This window comes from Hermetia illucens, chromosome 3 (genome assembly GCF_905115235.1).
Source record: "Hermetia illucens chromosome 3, iHerIll2.2.curated.20191125, whole genome shotgun sequence".
NCBI classification, from domain to species: domain Eukaryota; kingdom Metazoa; phylum Arthropoda; class Insecta; order Diptera; family Stratiomyidae; genus Hermetia; species Hermetia illucens.
This window is the reverse complement of record NC_051851.1, coordinates 1,631,827-1,648,512: the sequence shown is the minus strand read 5'-3', so window position 1 is coordinate 1,648,512 and position 16,686 is coordinate 1,631,827. Positions and strand designations below refer to the sequence as shown.

The window sequence follows — 16,686 nt, the reverse complement described above, 5'->3', positions numbered from 1 at the left end:
CTTCTTCCGATGACATCTCCTCGGGGTGTATCATCTTACACCTCTTGGCGGACATCCTGTCCCCAAGCCCGTATTTGCTGTTGTGCGCAGCAGCTCTGGAATGTAATAATATTTTTTTAATTTAATGTTCTTATAATAGTTACCCTTTTTCGGACGTGAATGGCACCACTGTCCAGAACGTATACTTCCTTCTGGATTCTTGTTCAGCTCTGCTCTTAATGACCGTTCGCTTCGAGAGCTCGGAGCGAACTGTCCTGTAAGAATTATCCTGAAAACTACTAATAAAGTCAGCAAAATGCTGATCCATTGGCTCCATCAACCCACATATCGTTCTTTGTTAATGAGCACTAATGAATTATCAAAAATTCATACCGCAACCAATATTCCTCAAAACCAAAATAAATGTAATCGATCATAAATCACAATTATTTTTACTCTAAAAAGTATATTTACAACAAGGTTTTTTTTATTTTCAAGTTTTTGGATTTTTTTGTTTCATACAAGAATGAGGCCTACATAATTACGTATTTGGATTCATCATCATTTACTTTATGTTACATGAGTTCTATATATATAGGTTAAAATAAACATTGCTGTAATACCATTTACATATTTGATAATTTTTTTTTTCTCCATTTTCAAATCCGAGTTCGATTTGTTACACCTTGTTTTTGAAATCTATGTTTTCTTGTCTCGTCGATACTATATAGTTATAATAAATAAACATTATAAAAATCGAAAATATTTTTCTTGCTTTTTTTTTGTTCTTAGATTTTGAATAGTTTAAATTTTACTGATTCAAACAGTAGCAGTTTTTTGTTTTATTTTTTGTTGTTTTTTCTGTATTTTTTTTTATTCACTCTCTAGTTACGTATTTCGAATTTTGAATAGTTTTGTTACAGAATGTATATTTTTTAAATATTATAATTATTACGTATTTCCGTATTTTTGTGTGCCTGTACTACTTGCTTATTTATTTCTGCATTTCTGCACTTTTCTCAACTTATATTCAATATTTTATATATTATTTACCTTTTTTTTAACAAAAATAATCACAATTTCATATAGTATTTCTATTTTTCATTATACTTTCATTATTTTCCTCCACTATCTTACAACTGTACCTTTATTGTATTATTTTATATGCTGTGTTTTTATTCTTTTTTGACTTATTGTTCTGTTTAGAAAGAATTTAGGGTGTGTTTGTTCTTAGCAGTTATACATCACATCAAGAATGTATAATAGACTATTTTGAATAAATTACTTTAGATTGTTTTATTACAAAATTTACAGTTCTGTGCCCACTGGATTCAATTTTGATTTTGCTTTCAAATATTCATAGCGACTGAAGTTATGGTTTCTTAGGGTTCGTCATGGAAACATAAGAAATTAGTATGTGCACTTTTTCTAATGTTAGTATTGTCCCCAATACATTCATTGAGTTTGTATCTAATGCAAATCTTTGAAATTTTCACTTAAAAATTCGTAGATATTTCCTATGTCATATATAACAGTGCATGAAGTTATTATCCCTGAAAATGGATATTGGCCGATTAGAGTCACAGGATATCAAACTTATGAGCATAGGGAAATCAACATGCCTTCAATTTCAAAAGAATTTCCATATTTAGCAGAATTACCATTGTCAATTCGAAATTTAATTATTTTCAACTTTTGTGAACTCAGTAAAGAATTTAGAATCGATTTAGTTTCACAATTTTGTAATTACTTAAAAATTTAATAAAAAGTGTAATTATTGATTTCCCCAGGCTTAGAAAGCAAATATCCCTGCTATTTTCAATTCGATTCATACTTTTTCGTACTAAATTTTGAAACGACAAACTAATTCGAAATGCCATAAAACCAAATTCACAACTTCTTTGGGCACATACGAGTATCTTTACAGAATCACTTTAGAAAAGTCTCTCTACTTATCTATTTTCAGTATAAGTTAACATTCAACTATTTCTAAAAATGTATATATTTACTTTCTGTATTTGCCTAGGTTTTGCTGAATATGTAAAATATCGCATTTACATACTCTTAGTATGGCTTTGGTATTAGGGTGTAAGTTATTTGTTCGTTACTTGCTTGCTTTTTTCAATCATAAAAAAAAACCACCTACTCAATTTCAACTCGAATTCAGAAATGTAAATAGTAATATTCGTAATTTTGGAATTCATTATGTCTTATTTGACTTTTCTTTTCTTCATGGATAAACGATTCTGGTTTTTTTTTTTACTCCACCGGAGATAGGAACTGAATAATATATAAAGGTTATCCGAATTAGTACGAATAAGCAAAACCAAACTTGAATATATTTCTCAATGTAGCCAATTATCGCTGAGATTACTAATAAGACTTTATTATTTTTTTTTGCAAAATTTTTAAAAATAATTTGTGCAAACTTGATTTTTCACAAATTTAATGAAAAAGGTATACGTCATATCCTCAGTTGTTTAGTAGTAATTTATTAAATTTATATTTAAATTTTTTACTTTTAGAATTTTACTCATTTTGATTTGAATATACTTCACTACCGTGGTTACAATTTCCAATTTCTTAAAAGAAAATATAGAAACCATAAAACTACTCCTCATAAAACTCGTTAAATTTATTCCATTTCTTCTGTTATTTTTTATTTTTTTCCTTTAGTTTTTCTTTTTTTTAATAAATTGCACCGATTACGGGAATTAAGAAACAAAAAATCACTGGCCTCTCATCCACCCACACAACCATTTTCGCACATTTTAATATCCCATTCGCACAAAACCATTCATTCCGTAATCATCCTTAATGATTTCTTTATAAACATGTGTTAAATTAGAAGGAAGAAAATACGCAAACAAATACGCAGTAATAAAAAATCTTTTAATTTTTGTTCCTTTTGTTATAAACAAATATTGTAAAAGTCAGTGAACGTCTTCGAAAACTTCTTTAATACGCACTAAAGTTATAATACACACATTATATATAAAATGATAGTTTTACTAGAGTAAATAGAGTGTTTTAAATATAATATTCAATATATACTTTCCATCGTATAATTATTAATTTTATCTCAATATTATTAACTTAGATTTCTGAGGTCACATGAGTTGGTAGTTCGCTTCTATTTAATATTATTCTATTTTTTTTTTTTGTATTACTTAATAATTCCAATCGATAGGGAAATAATCGAATCGAATTGAGAAATTAGTGAAAAATTAATTAAATTTTATGTTTGGTTTGCTTCGTATCTGATTTTTACTTTTGTTCTAAAGAGAAAACAAATCTAACAAAAAATCAACCATTTTCCGATAGACCATTCTATTGGGTCTTTGTAAATATTCTTTCTTAAACTTTCACTATTGCGAGACATCATAATTTAGTTAATTTCAGCTTTGAAAATAAGAAATATCTATTGTGGGCTAGTTGGAGGAGTAATTTCATCTGCATTGTCACCAGAACCTGGCTCTCCCTTCGTTTTATTCTCCTTCTTCCATTTCATCCGTCGATTTTGGAACCAGATTTTAATTTGTCTTTCAGTTAGGCATAAGGCATGGGCAATTTCGATTCTTCTTCTCCGTGTCAAGTATCGATTAAAGTGGAATTCCTTTTCCAACTCCAAAGTTTGATATCGTGTGTAGGTTTGACGACCACGTTTCCTTTCTAGAAAAAAAAAAAGAAATATTTATTAGTGTGCGAATGACAATTATATATTATAAAATATTAATTCTTCGTTCTAATATCAAATATTAATACCCAAAATACCCATAATGTTACAAAGAAATAGCACAAAAAGCCATTAAAGGGCTGAATTAAATTTAACACCTGCGTGGAATCGGAACAACATCCACAACACGGATCCTGCGATTAATATCATAGAAGTAAATAGTTGAACCGTAGGGTCTTCAGTATACCATGAATAATATGCAGTTTTGAATTAAATTATAATAAATTCTTCAGGTATTTTCTAATAACTCCGTCACGTTTGCTAAACCACATACTAGTTGAAAACTCAGATAAGATAGAAGGGTTTGAGGCAACGTACCTAATTCTACCCCAAGAAAATTTGTAGATATTATGGAAGGTCTTAAAAGTGAAGGTGGGCGCCCAGCATAACTGGAACAACTTCCTCAAAACTTAATTTTGTACTTTTTGACGCCTTACTTCTCTGTCTTACAATGGATGTCAAAACTAATTTGTCTGTGGAAGTACTAATTAAAACCTTTCATTAGACACCTCACATGATTATTTTCGATGAAAAAAAATTGCACACCTCCTCCTTTGCATTTATGGAGGGCGCCTCTTCAAACTGCACGAAATTTAATACAACTCACTGTTCGTGTGAGATTTCATAGTTTCGATATGTTCACCAAATTTCGGTGGAACCGGTGTAGGCGTTTTTGAGAAAAATGCGTTTGAAAGACAGACAGGTAGATAGACAGTAAACCGATTGCAATAAGGACACTTGTATAGGCCAGCGGCAACAAAAATCCTACTACCACAGATGGAAAAATATAAATAAAATATCGCCCCAGATGTTGGTTACTATGGTAGTCGCCCAAATCGTTGCGTTAGTCGAGGACGAAAGAAGCCAGCTTTCTTCGACCAGGACTCTCAGTGTACCGGGAACGACGGTTTGCCAGTCGATCCATAGGTACAGGGAGACAGGGAGATCAGTGCGGCCGAGAGCAACAAACCAAGCTAACCGTCGATTTATTCCAATGCAAACTCTAAGGAATCGCTTCAGTCATCTGTAATGACGAGCCACTGACTTCGTGTTGCTCCACGTGAGTATGTCAGCTCGCATACAATATGTAGTCGACTGGCTGCCCTGAATCTACACTCTAATGTACCTGCTATCGGCCATCTCATCACTGCAGTACAAAGAGCAGGTTGAATCCATTTTGTTCGAGAGTATTCTGACTGGACTGAGGCTTTTCTTCTCAGACGAGTGTAGAATTGCTCTTTATGCTTGAAATGATCGGTCTAGAGTCTGGCGAAGAAGTGGAGAACCCTACGCGGTGCTATAAATACAATACAGTTCGGTGGAGGATCGGTAATGACATAGGGAGGGGAGGGACTTGTTAAGAAGTGAAGTTAGACCTCCATATGGTCCGGAGATTATCCCTCAAAGCACAAACTAAGATAAGCGACATCCTCGAGGAGTATGTAGTCTCTTTTGTACCATTTATACGCCCTAATCTTCATTTTATGAACGACAATGACCGGTCAATACGTCACCAATGTTATCAGGGACTTCCTTGACAGGATCCATATCCAAACCTCCTTGTCCAGCAAACATTGCAAAGGATTATCCAATCAACTATGCGTGCTGAATTTCCAAATGTTCGATTGAGACCGAGGGCAATTTTATTACTGTTGCGTGATATACTAAGCAACGTTACCAATTTGTTCATCACTTTTGTAGTCACCATTGTATTTCGTATTATTTAAATCAAAGTTACTATTAATCTATTACCACACTTTGTGTCATGCTGACAAAGCCTGTTGTATAACAGATTATCAAATATCCTTCGCGATTCAACTGAAGTGTTGCACATTACCTTCCCAGGAGAGCTTCCTGAATAAACCGCTGCCCCAGAGCTTACGTATAGACAAAACCATCGTCACCAAAGGATGCATAGTTTTCTAGCAAATAACATTCATATAAAACATGGTCATTCAATAAAGAAGGAAGTTTTTGAATCGGCTAGTACTCAGCGTCCAGGCTACACAAAGAGGAGGGAAGGTCTCATTTTGATAATAAAAGTTGTGACAATAGTTTTGTCAACGAAACAACATATTCTTACTGCGAATTGATTTTTTTTAAAAAGAATGGGTCAATAGAACAAACTCAGAGAGACAGAACTCTCCATTTCTTGATATCCAATTTTGGGGGCTGCACAGATCGGATACTTAGAAAAGATGAGCGAGTAAGATGACTGCCCCCAAGCCCTGCTTGCTGCCCATCTTAAGCTGTCTCCATTAATTTTGTGAGTGAATCTAAAATTTCATCCATACAAAATGGTGATGCTTCCTTCAGCAGGAAGGTGATTATAACGAGCGTAACACCTTTTGTGAAGGGATGACTTGTGAGATATCAAAGAAAGGGTATACTGTAAGAAGTTATGAATCTACGACCATTTGAACAATCACTACAAAAATCAACTGCATTCCTTGCATGAGGTGTTGAAAAATGCAATGGCAAGCTTTACAGAAACCTTGGGTAATTCTATTGAACGAAACGACCGCTATTATTATTATTATTAGTCTGTTAAGGGGAAGTCGTACCGCGTCCTTAAAGAACTATTGTGTCCCTTTTACTGGTTATAGTGTACCAATTAATCATAGTATCTCAAGCAAGTCTATAACTGTTAGGAATTTTAGTATATTCCCTATCTTTCAGATTTTTCAGCTTTGAACAACTGCCGGACACTGCCTCAGAACGTGTATACAGGTTTCATCATACTCCGCACAGAACCTACAGGCAGTGTCTGTTGATATCCCTGGCTTCCCTAGGTGATAGTTTGGCCGACAGTGGCCTGTGAGAATTCCCACTATGAATTCGGAGGTTCTTTTTGGTGAGGTTTAAGCAATCCTTTGTGCGCTTGGGTTCGTATCTCCCAATGAACACCCTGGACTGCTCGACTGCTCCAGTCTTGGTAGCCCCCCCCCCCCCCCCCCAGTATAGTTTCCTCAACCGTTCCTCTTCATTTTTTAATGTCATTGCCATGAACCCGTTTCCGATTCCACAGAAGGATTCTGGCCTGTATAAAGGCGTCCCTGCTCCCTTCTTGGCGATCGCCATATTCTCAATGTAATGTTTAAAAAAATGTTGTTTTGATCAAAAATTGAACATGAAATAAAAGTTCCTATTTTCGTGAATGATTTAAGACCAATCAAAATATTGTGTATTGACAAACGACGGAGTTTTGATTTTTTAAAATCTATCTTCATCTATTAAATAACCTAGTATTATTGGCTACGGGAATATTTATTCGATATTGGGAGAGAATATCGATAATAACCTTCGAATCATACTGTTCAGTCGAAACTCTATGATTTGCAGCTTTGTCAAAGTTCATAAATAATGAGTCAACGACGAGACGTTCTAGTCAACTTCAAAAATGTCAACTGATTCTCCTATATGTGGTCGAAAGTTACTGTCGATAAAAAAAATGAACAAACAAATCTGCGCGTGGATGTTGACAATAAACAGAACCTATTTCAGTCTATCAAATCCTTCCCCTCAAAAAATGTCTCCTTGGGGTCAAAAGTTTTCCTGTACAAGATCATGATCTTGCCAGTCGTTTGGTATATATACCAAGTGGTCTGAAAAGTTCGTAGGCTAACACACGGATCGCATTACTAGTATTAAATCCATATAATTTTTGGTTAGCCCTAACCTTTAAAAGGCACGTGCACAAATTTGACACCTGTCAGACAATTAGTTTGTGGGGCACAGCTTTCTGAGTAAATCAGCATTTGTTAGTTTAAAGAAAATGGATAAAAAAGATATTCGTGCGTTAACAAAGCATTGCTTTTTGGCAAAAAAAAACTGTTGAAGCTAACATTTGGCTTGATAAATATTATTCCGACCAGGAAAATCAGGAAATCAGGAAAATCAACCGTTGAGAAGTGGTTTGTTAAGTTTAAAAGATGGGAAATGAACACCGGGAACGATGCACGCAATAGACGCCCCAAAAAGGCTATTACCGAGCTCACAATCGACAAAAAACAACAACATGTTGGTGATTATGAGCAGTGTTTGAATCTCTTCCTCTATAAAAAACCCGAATTTATGCGTCGATATGTGACAATGGACGAAACATGGCTACATTACTTCACACCAGAATCAAAACGATCGTCATCTAAGTGAACTGCAGCAGTCGGCTGGCATCAGTATTTTGGGATACGCATCGTATAATATTCATCGGCTATCTTGAAATGGGAAAAACCATCAACAGCGACTATAATTATTGAAGCGTTTGAAGCTGCCCCCTGCTGGAAGTTTGCAAACCTAGTGCTGATAAGCAAGAGCAAAGGCAACCCGGAGGCACAGTTAGCATATTGTCCGGTCAGTATGTTGAACACAGCAAGAAAGGTGCCTAAGAAGCTCAGCAAGCCACGACTGAAACAACATAATATTGTTTTAGATTGGGGCGATCCACAAATAGCTGAGGCACACAATCGACAGCTTGAGGGGCTGGAAATTCGTTTTCATACTCCAGGCTACCTAATGCGGATGTTAAGCGACTATTTAAAGGACCGTGCCCTATTCTACGAGTCCCGAGATGGACAGCGTAGAAAGACGTAACATCGGAGGCAGTCAGGGATCTATCCTTGGTCCGGGCCTTTTGAACACCATACATGGTAATCTCTTATGGCTCGAGATGTCTGGTGAATCGTATCGCTACCTGGATGGTATTTCGGTGCTGGTTACCGCACGCACGATTGAGCAAGCTCAACATACCCTGGGAATGGTGATGCAGCGTGTAATCAATCTGGAATTTTGGAAAACCAAAGTTGGTGTGCTGAACAAGAAGAAGGTTTCCACAGTCCTCCCTATTCATGTTGGTGAAACTATGGTCTGATCGAAGTCGACAGTGAAATACCTCGGCATCATGATAGTGAAGAAAATGAGCTTCGTTAAACAGATTCGCAACGTTGTAGACAAAACTGCGGCTAAAATATTTACGATTTGCCGGCTGATCTCCAATGTCGAAAGCCGTTTGCTGATGAATGCGATTCAGCGGGTTCTCCTTTACGGTTCCGAAGTATGGGCTGACTCCCTCAGTAAAGCAATGTTCCGCAAGCGCCTAGCCCAAATACAAAAACAAGCAACTCTGCGAGTTGTGTCCGCTTTTCGTACTACTTCGGAACCAGCAGTAATGGTGATAGCGGGGGTTATTCCGATCACTCTCCATGCTGCCAAATGGAGGCTTAGATATATAATTGAGCTTTGAATTACTTCCGTATCCACCGTATACTCCAGATTTGATCCCCAGCAACTTTTTTTCTATTGTTAGACCTCAAGATGATGCTCGCTGCAAGGAAATTTAGCGATGATGAAGAGGTGATTGCCGAAACTGAGGCCTATTTTAAGATTAAAGACAAATCGTACTATAAAAATGGTATGGAAAAATTGTATGACCGCGCCTGAAGAGTTACTTCTGCTTGGGTGCTATGTCCCAAACGAAGGATCCGTGGACCAAAAAACGTGGGAGTAAGTTCCTCTCCATTTGGCCCAGTCCAACATCATGTGAATATGGACTTAGGATCCCTCATATCCCAAACAATAACCATTATAATCGCGGTATCGCCCCCAAATTTTATCAAAAAAATATTTTTTCCTATGTTAGCCTATAAACTTTTCAGCCCACCAGATATCTTCCTCAAACTTAGCTTGCAAGCAAGAAAATTCGGAAAGTCTTAGTCGCGCTCAAAAGGAAGATCTTTCGGATAGTCTTCACCCCCTGAATGAGAATAGGCGATTCTGCTGTCTGCATAACGACTAAATCTATGAGAAATCTAAGTGTAATTTCGCGGTGTTTCTAGCGATTAAACTATTTGAAATAATTAAGATTTGATATTTACAGATCTTGCAAATACCTATATTTCGGGAACCAATTGTTCCCTTCATCAGTGCCAACAAGTCCTAACAAACTATGAGAATTGAAAAAATCAAAAATTTGACTGACGGTTTCGTCCAGAGCAGAGTCAACTCATCAGACGCTGCCTCACCCCTGCCCTGGGAGCAGCGTGACCGAAAGTGCCAACAGGTGGAAAGACGCTCCCTTTTATCATCGCAAAAACACGACAAGGTTTTAAGTCCAATATAACTCGCAACCTTGTCGTGTTTTTGCGATGATAAAAGGGAGCGTCTTTCCACCTGTTGGCACTTTCGGTAACGCTGCTCCCAGGGCAGAGGTGAGGCAGCGTCTGATGAGTTGCCTCTGCCCTGGACGAAACCGTCAGTCAAATTTTTGATTTTTTCGATTCTTAATGCTTGGGGTGCTACGCTCCAAACTAGGGATCCATGGACTAAAAAACGAGGGAGTAAGTTGCTCCTCATTTAGTCCGGTCCACCATCAAGTGGATGGGGACTTAGGATCCCGCAGATCCTAAACAACAAACTATGAGAGATATTGTGACTGTATAGACTTGGATTAGATCTGGTTCAATAGATTGCGCTGACTGGCTCACTTGATCCTAAGGGGCGAGGAAAACCCTGCATGTAAAGTCTATAAGGATAATATCTATAGTGTTGTATGTTTTTATCTTTTTTCTCCTCGAAAAAAAAATTCACAAATCTAAGAACAACTCTCCTACGAAGTGGAAAGTTCTGAAATTTCTCATTATTAAAAAAAAACTGAAATGACGAGATTGAATAGATCTAAATCAAAAGAAATTATGAAGATACCTTATACTGTGCACATAAGTGATTAGGAGGCACATTCGAATGGAGTAAAAATTTGCGCGAATTTAAGTAGCTGTGACAGTAATTTCATCTAATTTTTCGGGTTATCTTAAAAGATTGGCAGATAGTGTATATAATTCCATAAAATTCAACTACCATCCGGACTAAGTATGCACCTACACATGAAGTACTCAAATTTGCTGCCTAAAATTGTTTTTTTCGTTAATGTTGGTATATTGACCTGGAATTTACAAAGCAAACCGAAAATTATCCTCAAACTTCCCATGGCATGTAACGCAAGACAGCAATTAAAACGGGTCGAAGTGAAGGTACGACCTGTCGTGATTCAAGCAAGGAAGTTCTTTGTGCTCAGTACAAACACATTTCCATCTAAAAAAAAAACATTTAATTAGCATTATTTCGGTTTACCGATAAGCCTTCATCATGATTTCTTTACCCAGCGAAAAGAAATGACATGACGTCAGTTTGAAACAAGGTCACACCCAGAACAAAGGAAAAACTAAATGATGTGAAGCATATACCGACATATCTTTGTACATATGAGGGAAGGAAAGGCGTACCGAAACACTATTATTATTATATAACACACATGAAACGTAGAAGAAATCTTGCCACTCCTCGTACAATGCGAGCGTTGTGAGGGCAGCAAATTCGTGCACGAAATCATGGCATCATCATCATTACAAAAAGAACCGAAAACTCACATAAAGCGAGAGCCTAATGGCGATTTAATCGTTCTTCCATGTTTGAGATACTTAATCGTAGAAAACTATACAGACTAAGGGAGACCCAAGATGTGTATATATGAGGGGGCACCTTTTCGGATGAACCTTCGATATTTTCACAAAGTGTGACCATTCTATAGTTAAGGTATACTTGATAGGATAGGAATGGTTACTTGTTTCCTGTCAGATTGGGATCATCCCTTGCAGTCAAACCATATCAAACCTCCTATACTTCCAGGTTCCGTATCGAAAAGAAGAACTCTTTCAGTACCCACTCATCCTTGGTAGTAATTGATCAAGGATTCAGCTTCAAAAATAATTGATAAACACAAGAATCCTTCTTCTGTCAAATGTTGGAAAGGGAGTTGATTTTTTTAAAATTCATTAACCTCTGAGCTACAGATACAGATAGAAGCGATACTAGTTTACCGAAACAGCTATGGTTACACTGGTCAAACATAGCTCCTAAATTTGTATCCAAGCCATTGGTAAGGTGCCGCTCCAGTTGAGTACCTGTGACCCATTGTCAGCGCCATATTTACTCACATATGAGTGTGTACCAAAACTGGCCCTAACTAACGAATTGCTACTGCAACTATTATTAATGAATTCCTCCTTTAATGCGAGCGCGTCATCAATCATCTAAGCAAATCAGAAATTAGAAAACGCTAAGACTTTGACCACGGTCAGCTCTTGGGGGAAGGAACTCGTTTCTCGTTTCGTTGTTCTCCAACTTCACCCGGGATCAAAAAACCCGAAATGGCGTCTCGAGCTAAAGACGCAACCGGGGCGCGGACATCTTGTAATGGGATTGTAGATGGCGTATCTCATGCATGCGCTGTTATTAAAAATGAATTTACAAATAATTTCTCATTGCTTTCGGTGAATTGTTAATGGGACAGGAAACTAACGAAACGAATGCCAAAACTAATTTTCTCCTTGGACTTCATGCAAGATGGATTAATGTTATTGTTGCTGGTCTTGCTGGTTCGGCGTAGTGGCAAAATGCTATGAGTATAAAATTCCTAATTTTTTCTTTGTGTAAGGCACCCGAGTTCATTATTATTACCAACATTTTGATTTCTGTTTGGATGTTTATAGTCAGCCAACAGACAATGGAGTGTAATTCGATATTCATAAATACATGGGGGTGAGGAGCATGATTACACAGGCAATTACTGTAATACCACTCAACTTGTATTTAGGCATCGCAGGGGCCTGCAATGTGTATTTCATTCAATATTCGTTAATGGCTTTTTAATAATTCATCCTAGACTGTAATTAATTGTAGGAATTAAATCGGAATTCTGTTTCGAGAAAATGCTCCGCGGGAATGATTCACGAGGCTGGCTTATGTTTGTTTTACAATGCATGAAGCCAAGGTCGTAGGTGCATATAAAATACGAGACAACCTTGCGATATTGAAAAAATCCTTTGCATCTGCCGAAAGCACGTAGCAGTCAACATGTGATATATTATTTTACACAGATTTAATATATATAAAAAAACACATTCAACAAATTGTTGGAATTAAATGAGATGAACCCCCGACTCCCCCCTACCCCGTGGGACCACCTTTAGGTATTACATCACGGGCCGGAGTTAGCTTACTTTAGCTAGGTCTCTTTCCGTCTACCCGCGGGGTTCGTAACCGCGTCTTCCTCACTTCTTCTGTTTTTCGCAGTTTTTCCTGGATTACAGCGATCATGGAATTGATCGCATCCCAGTCTTCCTGACAGGCTACCATTCTTCGGACAAAATTTTCCGGTGATAGCACTTCACCTAGAGTTTCCTCCAGGTTCCTCCTTTCTTCCTCTGGGACCCCACAGTTTGGACAATTAGGCGAGGTGTCCAATTTAAACCTGTGAAGGTAGTGACGGTATCCTCCATGGCCGGTGAGAAACTGGGTGAGATTATAATTGATCTCCCCATGCTTTCTCTCCAGCCACTCCCCGATGGAAGGGATCAATCTGTAAGTCCAACGACCCTTTTCTGACTGGTCCCATGGCTGTTGCCACCTGCTTATGGATCTCTCCCTTTCGGCTTTTTTCACCTGAGATAAGGGAGAGATGGATCTGGTGTTATAAATGGTCATCATTTCGGTTGCCAGGATGTCAATCGGCATCATTCCCGAGATGACGAACGTTGCATCGTCTGAGACGGTCCTGAAGGCAGAACACACCCTTAGGGATGTTCTTCTGTAGACCGCACTCAGTTTATGTGTATTGCCTAAAACCTGCAGTGCTTTTCCCCAAACTGGGACTGCATACAGCATGATAGAGCTCACCACCTTGGCTATGAGCAGCCTGCAAGTATGCCGCGGGCCTCCTACGTTCGGCATCATCCTTGCCAGAGAAATACTCGTGGTGGATGCTCGTTTACAAGTATGCTCTATGTGCTGCTTAAAACTAAGTCCTCCGTCTATCATAACCCCCAAGTATTTGATGGCCGGCTTGGAAGTGATGATACGATTCCCGATTCTAATACAGGCGTAATTTCTTTTGCGGCGCTTAGTGATGAGGACCGCTTCCGTCTTTTCCTCCGCGAGTGCCAGTCCAGCACTCTCTAACCACGCCTTAATAACACTGATTGCTTCGCTTGAGTACAACTCAGCATCCTCGAGATGCTTTGCAACCACAACCAGTGCTATATCATCGGCGTAACCCACCACCGTAGCATCCTCCGGAACCGGAAGGTTGAGCACATCATTATACATGATGTTCCACAGTAGTGGGCCCAGTACAGAGCCCTGGGGGACACCCGCGGAGACAACGTACTCTTTGGATCCGTCATCGGTATCATACCAGAGTGTCCGCTCTTTCAAGTAGCTATCGATAATAGCGGCGAGGTAGGTGGGAACACCAATCGTCGCCAGAGACTTTCGTATAAGGTTCCAATTGGCCGAGTTAAATGCATTCCTCACATCTAGGGTCACACCCACGCAATATTTGCTGGTACAACCCCTTCCGTGAATTGCATTTTCGGCCAAGCCAGTAACCATTTTTATGGCATCGATGGTTGATCTGGCTTTCCGGAACCCATACTGCCTATCTGAAAGGCCCCTTTGGCTCTCGACGACTGGAAGTAATCTATTATAAATGGCCCGCTCCAACATTTTCCCCATAGTGTCTAGAAGACATATGGGTCTATAGGAGGACGGTTCACCTGGAGGTTTGCCAGCCTTAGGCAACAGTACCAGCTTCTGCCGCTTCCATGGTGCAGGAAAAATACCCTCCGACATGCACGTTTCAAACAGCTCCGCGAACATATCCGGTCTACTTTTGACAGCAAGTTTGAGAGACCCGGGGCTTTACTGTCGCCTATTCGACTGCAGATCTCTAGCAGCTCGTCCCTGGTGACTGGTGGAATCGGCGTCACATTCAGGGGGCGCTGGAAGGTGTCAGCACCCCCCTCTTGCTGGGGAAATAACCCCTGGATTATTTTCAACAAAGGGCATAGGGCACGTGATCTGTGGAGACGATCGGCCTCTGAATCGTCCTGTCACGATTTTATAGGCGCTACCCCACGGATTTATGTCCGTCTGTCTGTCCGTCACATGCATTTTTCTCGGAGACGGTTATAGCGATTGACACCAAATTTGGTGGAAAGGTGGGAACTGTGAACGCACACACATACAGTGAGTTACATCCTTTTACGTTGAATTTAAGGGGGGAGGGGGGTGGGGGGTCCCCATACGTGCAAAAGGGGGGTGTACATTTTTTTTTCATCAAATATAGTCATGTGGGATATCAAATTAAAGGTCTCGATTAGTACTTTTCGAATCCGGTCTTAGTTTTGACATTTCGTGGAAACGTGGGGAGTGCGGGGGGTTGAAAGTGGTCATCTATTTAAGGGGGCCATTCTCAGAAACTACCAAACCGAAAAATCTGAAAAAAATCAGGAGGCTGCCAGGATATGGTGCCTTGGCACCGAAATACCTTTCATATCGATATCTGTTCAAAGAAAGTTAACAATAGCATATTACTATAATTTTTTGTAATTGGCTGCAAACCCCCCTTAAAGTCATCCTAGCGGCACGAAATTCTGCAGTGATGTAGGCCATAATGTAGAGCATGATCATACCAAGTTTGATGGAAATCGCACTATTACTAACAAATTTATAATACGTCGAAGTTGTTGCTTCTTTGAAAATTGAAGACTATCAATGTCAATATCACCCGAAAGTGGACATATGCATATATTACGTGCTACGTACTAAGAAATACACAAAACCTTTCGTACCTGAAGCATCCAGCTTCCGGTTTCCCGACTTGTTTTTTTTTTGTAATTTTTTTCTGATATTGCAATTATTAAGAAATGGCGGAAAATTTGACGTCATTAGGAGCAAAACTTTTCGAGATACAGACAATTGAATCTCCTTGCCCGTCATTAAGAAGACGAAATTCGCATATGGAAAGTAGAACGCAAAAGAAGGTTGCTATTCAATCGTAAGAGAATTCGTGGGAGGATGAAGTAAAAGGATGTTTGGAGCTGCAATCGACTTGTCTATGTAATTTTTAAAAAAATGATTCTTCATTTTATTCATTGACCAAACTTTAATCGCATTTTTCTCCAAATTTCAATTTCAAGTCCGGAGCCAAAATTTATTGAAAACCTTTGGACCGATTTCGCTTAAACTTTGCACCCTACTCTGACGCGTTCGCGGTACTAAAAATTAAAGTTGTTGAAGAAACCGTGGTTAACATCAAGGCAAGTATAAAATTCTTGAATAACGACAATAAGGATGAAATTCGTTCGGGTACAAGTAAGATCATTCGTAATAACGCGCCACCAAAAATTGGTAAACGCGATTTAAAACAATACGTGAACTTCGTAGCGATTATCAAACCCCTATATTTTCTCAAGGCGGACAAGGGAAATAACGTCGTCGTTATGGACAAAGCCAAGTATGACCAGGGAAACTGGAGTATGGAAATTGCTTTCAATTGCGAAACAACTCGCTACCCGAATCTTAAAGCTTAAAAGGGCTAGTCTTGCATTTTCAGCCATTGGGCGACCAAATCCTGTGTTTCAACCGAAAATCCATAAGGAGGGGGACGAGATGCGAGAAATTATTGCCGATTTGAACTCACCGACGTTCAATATCGCCAAGAGGTTGATCAATGAATGCCAGGGCCGTGGGACGACGAGCAGTAAGTATTCAGTGGCTAACTCTCACTCTCAACTAATCCAGAAGCAGCAACGCATTGGGAGGATGGCTGAAGACGCGGTGATGGTATCATTCGACGTGAAGGCATTTATTCCCACCAGCGGAGCTGTTTGGATGTGACTCGGAATGGAAAAAAAAAATTCGAATTTATGCAAACCTTGTCAGGCTCTGCATGAACAAATACTATTTTACGTTTCAGGATAGATTGTATAGAGCCACTTCGGGAGTAGCGATGATGAGACCCCTTTCGCTGTTAATCACTGAAGTGCTCATGGCATCAATCAAAGAAGAAATTGAGGCGAGAGGAAAAATACCTAAAGTATGGTTTAGGTATCTAGATAACGTATTTGCCATTGTTAGAA

At 38.7% G+C, this 16,686-nt stretch overlaps 1 protein-coding gene across 3 annotated transcripts in view; it reads right to left on the bottom strand.

The window, feature by feature from the left end:
* Positions 1-446: 446 nt before the first annotated feature.
* LOC119650958 (homeotic protein antennapedia) overlaps positions 447-16,686 on the bottom strand; it is a 366,183-nt gene continuing 349,943 nt past the window's right edge. For all 3 annotated transcript variants that reach the window (XM_038054201.1, XM_038054202.1, XM_038054203.1), the window contains one exon: positions 447-3,651. In XM_038054201.1, coding sequence (XP_037910129.1) covers positions 3,401-3,651 — 251 coding nt within the window. In that variant the 3' untranslated portion in view covers positions 447-3,400. The remainder of the gene's footprint in view (positions 3,652-16,686) is intronic.